General features: G+C 55.7%; 1 protein-coding gene across 1 annotated transcript; it reads left to right on the plus strand.

Annotated features, from left to right (window-relative positions):
• Window positions 1–3919: 3919 nt before the first annotated feature.
• On the plus strand, window positions 3920–9240 carry LGALS3 (galectin 3). The gene is made up of 6 exons (XM_082318964.1): window positions 3920–3936; window positions 6795–6817; window positions 7134–7457; window positions 7680–7768; window positions 8002–8170; window positions 8822–9240. The coding sequence occupies exons 2-6, from the start codon at window positions 6800–6802 to the stop codon at window positions 8975–8977; spliced, it is 756 nt and encodes a 251-aa protein (XP_082175090.1). The 5' UTR covers window positions 3920–3936; window positions 6795–6799; the 3' UTR covers window positions 8978–9240.
• Window positions 9241–9411: the final 171 nt, after the last annotated feature.

Below are 9411 nucleotides of genomic sequence, written 5' to 3' on the forward strand. Positions count from 1 at the left end.
AGATAGATCGCCTGTTGGGGTGGGCTCTTTTGCCTCTGGGAGACTTGGGAGACACAAGAACAGAAGACGCAGAGGACATTAACTCCTGATGTACGTCAGCGTAGAGTAAAGGGTACTGGGACCAAGTAAAGGGTTGGTAATTCTGAGTTGTAATAGCAAACTGTCATTTATGTATTTTTTTTATGTGTGTATATATTTTGTATGTGTAAAAACTTTTTTTTTTTAAACTGTTCTTCCAAACAAACCAACCCTCGAGCCTTAAGCAACCCAACTCAGCATCGTCCTGCCCTCTCCTGCTGCTCCAGCCCCCTGCTCTCCTCTCGCCTCTGCTCCCTCTCCTGGCTTCCAGTATCCAATCCCCATTAATTCATTTTTTTATCATCTACTCAGTCTTGTGCCATTCTTCAGCTTAAATGGCTTCTTTCAAACTCCCATAGTGTGTACTTAATTAACCCAATGGTAAACATCGCCGTGACGCAACGGCAGGCAAGCCCCTCAATGAACAGCGCTCGATAGATGGTGACACCCAAGGTATTGCAGAGCCTGACAAAGGTTATTGCTAGAGAAAAATGTTTAATAACGTGTGTTGCTGTGTAGCGTAATGGTGCCTGAGTGTCTTGGGGACGCAGAGTTGGTGGGTGAGTTACTCCCAGTCCTCGACTGAGCCCGTAGTGGGATCGAGCTGGTTAGCTCATCGCTGGCCTTATTGCTGGATGCCTGTTAAATATCACTTGGCTCTTGCATGCTATCAGATAACTGCTGGGCATGTTAAAATGGGGAAAATAAATTGTGTTTAGAGGATGTGTTTGGCCATGGTGAAGGGCACATCAGAGAGTACATCACTTAAAAACGGTGGGACCTGACAGCCGAGCCGCCTGCCCGGGCCCTCCGTCTCTCCCACCCCTTGGCTTTGCAATTCAGGGCTCTAAATTGTACGTGGCACCAAGCAGCCCTCCATTTTACATTAAGAGTCTTGAAAGCAAACAGGATACTTAGAGGTGCTTAAAAAAAAATCCCAAACCCCGTGTATATGCCTATTTTTGAGAAATGACTCCTTTTTTAACCCACTTGTGAAAAGCAGCCAGCCCAGGGCTGCAGGGCCGTGCAGCACGAGGCGTTGCAACGGTGCAAGTGAGCGCTGTGGCTTCCATCTCCGACAGAGCCGGCGCGTTCGCGCGCTGCCTTGCTCGCCTGGTGCTCTGGCAATAAACCCAGCTGCTCTCTTTTCTCCCTCCCGAGGGGCAAAACCAGAAAATGAGAGTCGCCGCGTCTCCGTGTCCAGCCGCGTGAGTCACTCCGGGATGACTGGGATGCAGCGGAGCAAAGCGAAATGTGGACGTTGCGTTCAAAGGGCTCTCAGCACCCACCCTGCGAATGCCGAAGGGACGCTCACTCGTCATCCTCGCTGCTGCTCGGTTGGTCGAAGTGAAGGAATTAGCTCAGGTTTTGAGTCGTTTTTTCATTTTTGGTCAAACATTTTTTTTAACACCGTGTTGCCTAACTGGAAGCGCAAAGCTTATGGCATTGGAACTGGGAAAAAACTGGCAAACCTTTTCAGTAAATGTTTGGAGCCTTCGAGTGAAATCCTGAAAATAGCAATACAGGTTTTTCATGAAAATATCTCATGCCAAAGGTGTTTGGGGGGGTCTCAGGGAGGAAGGGAAAAAGGGGTGCACTGAGGAGTGAATACAGCCTTATCTGGGAAGGCAGAAGTCACCGGTACCTGCTCAAAACCACTTTGTGCACGTTATTTTAATCAACCCTACGAAGATGTGCTCTGCACATGTGCACCTCGAGTCACATACTCTCAGCAAGGCTGTGTTTCAGACAGATGCTGGAGCAAGGATTTGAAGGGTTGTTCTGAACAGCAGTGAGCTCCTGCTTGTGTTACAGGCTTGGGAAGCTCCAGATACTCATGCAAGCCACCAGGGATCCTTTAACATTCCTGACTTAAATCCTCCCCAGGTCCCTTTGCCCTATAACACCCCCAAAGATATGGCGGTATCTATTTACGGCGGGGAGGTTCGGGTGCTGCGAAAGGCAAGGGAAGCAGCGCTCCCTGTTTGAGTATTTCCCCGATCGGAGCATCCCGTGGGGACCTCTCCCTCGGGCATCCCCAGCATCGCTCATCGGCCTACAGCGTTTTTGCACGCTTAAGTTTGGTCTGAATCCCCGTGACAAGCATTATACGAAGCTGAAGGATGCTAAAATCCAGGCTGGTGCCCCAGTAGGGAGGAGCTGCCCTCTTTTGAAGCCCAATCTTTTAGATAAGCAGAGATGAACTGAAAGAAGTTATACTAAAATTCATTAAAACCAAACTCAACAGGTTTTTGCCTTTTTTGCAGTATCAGCTGCAGTATCAGCTAAGCTGTTTAGTTCAGCTGCTGCCTTAAAGATGTAGTTTCTATGTCTTTCATGACACCAGTTAAAGTGTGTGTCCCTCAGTAACCTTTGGTCAGGCCTGAATTGGTCAGGCAGTTGGACTGGATGATCATTGTAGGTCCCTTCCAATGGAAATCTCATCTCATCTTCTCTCTCCTCTCCTCTCCTCTCCTCTCCTCTCCTCTCCTCTCCTCTCCTCTCCTCTCCTCTCCTCTCCTCTCCTCTCCTCTCCTCTCCTCTCCTCTCCTCTCCTCTGCTCTCCTCTCCTCTTCTCTTCCCTCCCTTCCCTTCCCTTCCCTTCCCTTCCCTTCCCTTCCCTTCCCTTCCCTTCCCTTCCCTTCCCTTCCCTTCCCTTCCCTTCCCTTCCCTTCCCTTCCCTTCCCTTCCCTTCCCTTCCCTTCCCTTCCCTTCCCTTCCCTTCCCTTCCCTTCCCTTCCCTTCCCTTCCCTTCCCTTCCCTTCCCTCCCCTCCCCTCCCCTCCCCTCCCCTCCCCTCCCCTCCCCTCCCCTCCCCTCCCCTCCCCGCAGCAGATCACAATTTCAGCATTAAAATGCACCTTTTTCTTTTCTGTTGCTTTAAACTGTGAAGTCAAGTTGAGCAAACAGGAGATGATTCACCCCTAACCCACAGTAAAATTGCGCTTGTTGAAATTATAGCTGCCGCTAACAGCTTTCCAGCGCCGGTCCTCTGCCGGCCTTGCCGCACCGGGTGGAAAGCAAAGCTTTTCCAGCCTTTTTTTTCTTGGCAGTCTCCGGAGGGAAGCAGAAAACATTTAAAATTGAAAAGCAAATTTGTGTTTTACTGAGCTACCATAAAGCTTGGGGGATGGAGCCCCCATTTAAAATAAATAAGAAATAAATAATAAGAAAAAATATAAATAAATAAATAGATGAGCTATAAAATAAATAATAAAATGTGTGCTCAGCGCTGGGCCCCGCACCCCACGAAGGCCCTGGAGGGGCTGGAGCGTGGCCAGAGCAGGGCAGCGAGGCTGGGGCAGGGGCTGGAGCACGAGGCTGGGGAGGGGCGGCTGGGGGAGCTGGGGGGGCTCAGCCTGGAGAAGAGGAGGCTGAGGGGAGCCCTCATCGCTCTCTGCAACGGCCTGAAAGGAGGCTGGAGCCGGGGGGGTCGGTCTCTGCTCCCCAGGAACAAGGGATGGGACGAGAGGGAACGGCCTCAAGCTGCGCCAGGGCAGGGTTGGGTTGGGTATTGGGAAAAACTTCTTCCCCCAAAGGGCTGTCAGGCCCTGGCCCAGGCTGCCCAGGGCAGGGGCTGAGTCCCCATCCCTGGAGGGATTTAAAAGCCGGGGAGATGTGGTGCTGAGGGCCATGGTTTAGTGGTGGCCTTGGCAGTGCTGGGTTAATGGTTGGACTCGATGATCTTAAGGGTCTTTTCCAACCCAAACGGTTCTGTGATTCTCTGCTTTTGTGCCTTTCCCAGCGCGGGGGGGACCCGGGGGCGCTGCGGGACCCCGCCCCGGCCCCGCCCCCGCCCCCCGCCTCCCGCCGCCCGCGGGAGCCCGGCCCGGAGCCGCAGCGGCAGCCGCGCAGGCGGGTGAGTGGCTGCGTCCCCCCGCGGGGGTCCCCGGGGGGAGCAGGGGGAGCAGCAGCGGGGTTAAGGCACGTCTTGCCTGGCAAAGAAAGGGTTAAGCGTGTCCCCGGGGGGGTCCCGAGGGGGAGCGGGGGGGATGAAGCAGGTATTGCCTTGCAAAGAAAGGGTGGGACACCCGTGGGAGCGGGGGTGGGAGGGGGGCAGCTGCGCCGGGGGCTCCGCGGTTCGGTTCCTAAGAGCAGCCGGCGAGCACAGAAAGCGCTGGCTGGCTTTGGGGATGCCGGGGATAACGGGGGGACGGTGAATGTTATGGCAATCTAAGGGTGTTTGCACCTCGCAGGGTGCCGGGGTAGCCCTGCCCGTGCCCCAAAACCCACGCAGGGGGGTGGGAGTGGGTGCTGGGGCGAGGGAGGCTGGAGACACCCCAGAAGTCACGGTGGAACGGCACCGAGGGGAAGCGGTGGCTTTCCCAGCCAGAAGCAGCGCGGAGGGGAAGAAAAAACTTCTATTTCTTCCCCAAATCGAAGTTTTTCCACTTTACATGAATATAGGAAAAACTTGGGGGTTTATGGAGGTCTGCCCCGCAGCCGGCCGCCCGTCGGGTCGGTGGGAGCTCAGAGAGCTGCCGGGGAGAGAGCAAGGGTTCGGCAGCCCAGATGGTGTTGGAAAGGCACCTCTGAGGGCTGCGGGTGGGAGAAATCCCCTTCCCACGCCCGTGACAGCCGGGCCGATCCCAAATAACTCCCTAGAGCGTTTCCAGAGGGAGACGCGTCCGAGAGCTGCACCCCTGCGGTGGCAGAGGGAGGACGGGGTGGCCGCCGGGCTCCAAGCTCGGCGGCACCATTTGGTGGCAGAGGAACGGTGGGTTTTCAAGGCTTTGGTTACAAATATCAAATCGGCCGTCCCAGGCCTGGCAGAGAGACACGAGACTCCTGCCATGCCGTCCCACCGGGGCCGAAGCGATAAGAAATCCACGCAAGGGAGGAAAATTGCTTCTCCCCGAGGTTTTGTGGGGAGAAGGGGGGGAGCAGGCGGGACCCCTCGCACAAACCATCGGCAGCCGCGTACCTGTGGCTCGACCAAACCCGGCCCGGCTGGATCCGACCCCGGGGAGCCTGCGGGAGCTGTGTGCGCACCCTCGGCCTCGCTCTGCAAACCAACGGCAAACTCAAGGGCTTAAAACCCCTCCAGAAGGCAAATAAAAGCTTTGTGAGATACGGGCTGTTCAAACAGCCTGCGCTTCTGAATGCTGGTTGAAAGACTGGCTTAAAAATCCTGTGGGCTCAGGGGTATGAATGTTTTGCAGGGAAAGGGGTTATTTGTCGGCTGTAAAAACTTGGGGGTTTTGTTATTCCTGAGGCAGGGCGGCCAGATTTGCTGTGACCTTTGTGCATGCAAATGTTTCTTTCAAAGAGTATTTTCCTTCTGTTTTCAATTTGGAATTTTCCTTGTCTTTCCCCATTTCTGCCTCTCCCCCCCCCCCCCCCCCCTTTTTTTTTTTTCCCTCTCTTCTTTTATGAATGCTCCCTTTGACGGGAGGAATCCAGCTCAGGGCCGCGGCTATTCCTGCACGCAGGCAGGTACGCATTTGGCCCTGCTGCGGCAGAGCGGCTCAGCGTGGGCTCGTAAAACTTGTGAAGTGGCTTTTATCTGCTGGCCCGGAGTGGCCAGTGGCACGTGTGTCCCTCCTGCCGTGCCCTCCGTGGTTTGCACGGGGGAAGACAGGGGACCTCCACCTGTGGGTGCCATCCTCCCCTCGCCTCTCCAGGCTTGCCGCGAGCGTCCGTCCCGCGTCTCGTGGGGTGGCTGCCTGTCCCCCGACGTGCTGTGCTGGTTTTGTAGCCCCCCCGTGCAGCTCGTGTTTGCTGCTGCGGCCTCCCTGGGGATTTTTTTTATATTAAATCTTTTCTGGGATGATGCCTTGGGGATGGGGAAGCGAGTAATGCTGGCTGCGGCTGGCGTGCGGGACAAAACTGCTCCCGTGACGCAGATGCCGCGTTGCTCATCCCACCGAGCAGCTCCGCTCCTTCACACGCCTTTGCAGGGGCAGAGCGTTGTCGCCGGGCCCCTTCCCCTTGCGCAGAGCCCGCGTGGGTGTGGGTGGCACCCGGGGTCCTGCACAGGCAGCCGGCACCCCCAGCCGGGGCAGGGAGGTGGCCGTCCCCCCCCGTGAACTAGCCGGGGTGACGGCGGAGGGCTGGCTGCAGAGTGGGTTTGCTGAAGGCAGAAAGAACAGCTCACGGCGCTGTCCTTTTGGGTTTCTTTCCTTTATAAAACATGTTTTGAGGCTGGAATAAATCTTCCTGAGCACAGCAGACCTGGCACGGGCATTTTGTTGGGGAGATCAAATGCAGAGGTCCATGTTGACCCGTGGTTCTTGGAGGAGGAGGGTGCTCGTGTGGTCTGCGATGCTTCCCTGCGAGCAAAGAGCAAAAACCCGGTGAAGACCCGCCAGGAGGCCGGAGGGAGCCGAGAGCTCTCGGGACAGAGCAGCACCAGGTCCCCGCGGTCCGGGGTCCCCTCTCTGCTTGACACCAGCCGCGTTGTAAGGCCAACGACGGCGTTGCACGAACATCAACCCCCGCCGTGGCCGATTTCATCCGGAGGGTGTTTGGGCTGGATTCACCCCCGGGGCCGCGCAGGCTGCTCACGGTGGTGACCCTCGATTTCTCCTGCCGGCACCAGCCGAGGGTTTGTCCTGCGGTACCGGAGCTGCCGGCTCTGCCTGGTGGGTGTGCGACGGGGACTTACCCATTCCCAGCCCGTTGCCGCTGTAAACTGTAACTCTTCTCAAAAACCTCCATTTTTCGGATGGCGTATGTTAAAAATGACCTAAGCATCCTTTGTCTTTTTGTTTTTAGGAAAAATGTCGGACGCATTCACTGTAAGTATGGCTTTCTCTAAAAAAAAAAAAGCCGGGGCAGTGATTGTTTAATTGCCTTGAAGCGGGAGCCTTGGGCAGGGGTGGGAGCACGGCTTCGCTAACCCGTGTAACGCCCCAAATCCGCTCCAGTTACATCGGCATTTACTGGTTTTCTGGAAACCTCAGCCCAGAGGTACTCAGCCCCCCCGCCACTGCTTGGGAGCAGCCGAGCGCTTGCCCTCGGCGTGCGCTGTAGGCTACAAAAGCTGGGGGTTGGAGGACACAACCGGGATTAGTGTCACCCACCCAACCCTCCTCCTCTCCCCTCTCTCCCCAGTTATCCGACGCCTTGCCCACCAGCAATGACCCCAACCCCTCGGCCCCCCCACCCCAAGGCTGGCCCGCCTGGGGGAACCAGCCGCCGGCACCCGGGGGGTTCCCGGCATACCCCGGCCCTCCGGGGACCTATCCTGGCTCACCAGCACCACCGGGGACCTATCCTGGAGCAGCAGGACTGTATCCTGGAGGACCGTACCCGGGAGCACCGGGAGCATTCCCTGGAGCACCAGCAGGAGCAGGGCCGTATCCTGCCCCGGGACAACCGCCCAGCGGCCCTGGATTTGGGCCCCCTCCTCCGCAGGGGGGACCAGCCCCTCCGATGGTAACGGCTCCATCATATTATGCGGGTTTCTGTGTCTTCACTGCCTGATTTTGCTTGGCCAGGGGAGGGACCTGGGGCTGGCTGTCCCCAGGGGGGTGACATGGGTTGTCACTGCGTCACAGGGCTGCCCCGGTGTGTTGTCACACTGAGAGCCAGCCCGTGCCCGAGCATTTGGCTTTGGACATGGTTTTCTGCTAACACCAAACCCCTGTTTTCTTCTAGAAAGTCCCCTTCGAGCTGCCGCTGCAGGCAGGACTCGTCCCTCGGCTGCTGATCACCATCACGGGGACCGTCAACCCCAACCCAAACAGGTACCGGGGGTCCGGCACCCAGGGCGGGGGGTTTCCGTGGGGCTCTTGCTTTCCGTTCCTGAAAAACACCTGTCTGGGGTAAAATCAAATATGACACGAAATAAATGTGCAAATGCAAAAAATGGGGTCTGTGGGGGTTTTTTTCTGCCAGGTTGCTGCTACTTTTGGCAAGCCCTGTAACAGAGTCCAGGGCTTTTGCTGAAAAAGCAGCGGATCCATTATTGTCTTTGCAGGTTTTCACTGGATTTCAAGAAAGGGAACGACATTGCCTTCCACTTCAACCCCCGCTTTAAGGAAGACAACAGGAAAGTCATCGTCTGTAATTCGATGTTCCAGAATAACTGGGGAAAGGAGGAGAGGACAGCTCCTAGGTTTCCCTTTGAAGCTGGAAAACCCTTCAAGGTACAAAAAAACCCACTCCAAGTCAGTCTTAATGTGCCAACGGCGCACGCAGGGCGCGCCGGGAGGGTTTGGTCAGGGCTGTGTAACAAGACTCGCTTGGACCTTGGTGCTTTTGCACAGGAATCGGCTCCCAGAGGCGCTTTTGGGGCAGTCACCCAGCACAGCAGATCCACGGCGCCTTCCCTGCACTTCTTACCCTTGCAGGTCCAGGTGCCCGGTGTCTAAATTCTGTTATTCCCATTTATTATTAAATCTGCCTTATTTATACTGTCGTTCTGCCGTTGTTGGGCAGGTTTCTCTAAAGCATTTCCCCCGTTAGCAGCCAAGCTCTCTTCACGAGCTTTTTCTCCTGCAAAATAGGTTCCCACTTGGTGAGGACTCAGCTCCGGCTGTGTGAACCGTACAGTGCTGCTGCTTGAAAATACTACCGTAGTCACGAGGAGGCAGAAACTGTGGGCTAAAACACGAAGGAGGAGGGGTACAGCAGGGCTTTGCAGAAGGCGAAGGTCACCGGTGTTTTTGCAGCCGAGAGTTGCTGCACCAGCTCGCCCGCATACCACCGGGTCTGGACTCAGCTGGTAGCAGCCTGGAGCCGGTGCCAGCCTGCTCGAATCCGTGGCTTAAAATCTCTTTTTGGGGTTTTTGTTTCAGCTCCAGGTCCTTTGCGAGGTGGATCACTTCAAGGTAGCGGTCGACGATGCTCACTTGCTGCAGTACAACTTCCGCGAGAAGAGGCTGAACGAGATCACCAGACTCTGCATTGCTGGGGACATCACCCTCACCAGCGTCATGCCGACCATGATATAACTTACAGTGCTGTAATTTTAATGCAAACTTAGCGCTTTTAACACGGCTGTAACAGAAGTGCCTTCTTACCTGAATATTTTGAGGTAATAAAGCTTACTTTGACAAGTTAAATTTGTGTTCAGTAAGATCTCAAAAGACACAACATCCTCCAGCAAGCCAAGCTCAAAGGTGGAAGCGTCTGAATTCTTGCTGTGGAGACAGAGCAGCTCTTTGCCAAAGGATGACGACTCCGAGCCGTTTGATTTGTATGGAGAGGAGGACTTGGGAAAGCAGCCTGTGGCATCCCGCCGCTGCTCCTGTGGCGTCCCACCGCTGCTCCTGCGGCCTAGGGCAGCAATCTTCAACCCCAGCTTCTCCGAGTACCCGGCAGCAGTCAGTAACTTGGTGTTTTTAGCCTCAGTTGCTCTGCTAGGTAGAGCGGTTATTCCTTTTTC

The sequence above is a fragment of the Platalea leucorodia genome (assembly GCF_965183815.1).
Source record: "Platalea leucorodia genome assembly, chromosome: 7".
Classification (NCBI taxonomy): Eukaryota; Metazoa; Chordata; class Aves; order Pelecaniformes; family Threskiornithidae; genus Platalea; species Platalea leucorodia.

Bases quoted from the DNA above. Each gene is read 5' to 3' on its own strand.
- LGALS3 (XM_082318964.1), top strand. The intron at 7,458-7,679 runs GTAACGGCTCCA...GTTTTCTTCTAG, and splicing joins GGGGACCAGCCCCTCCGATG to AAAGTCCCCTTCGAGCTGCC. The intron at 8,171-8,821 runs GTACAAAAAAAC...TTTTTGTTTCAG, and splicing joins AAGCTGGAAAACCCTTCAAG to CTCCAGGTCCTTTGCGAGGT.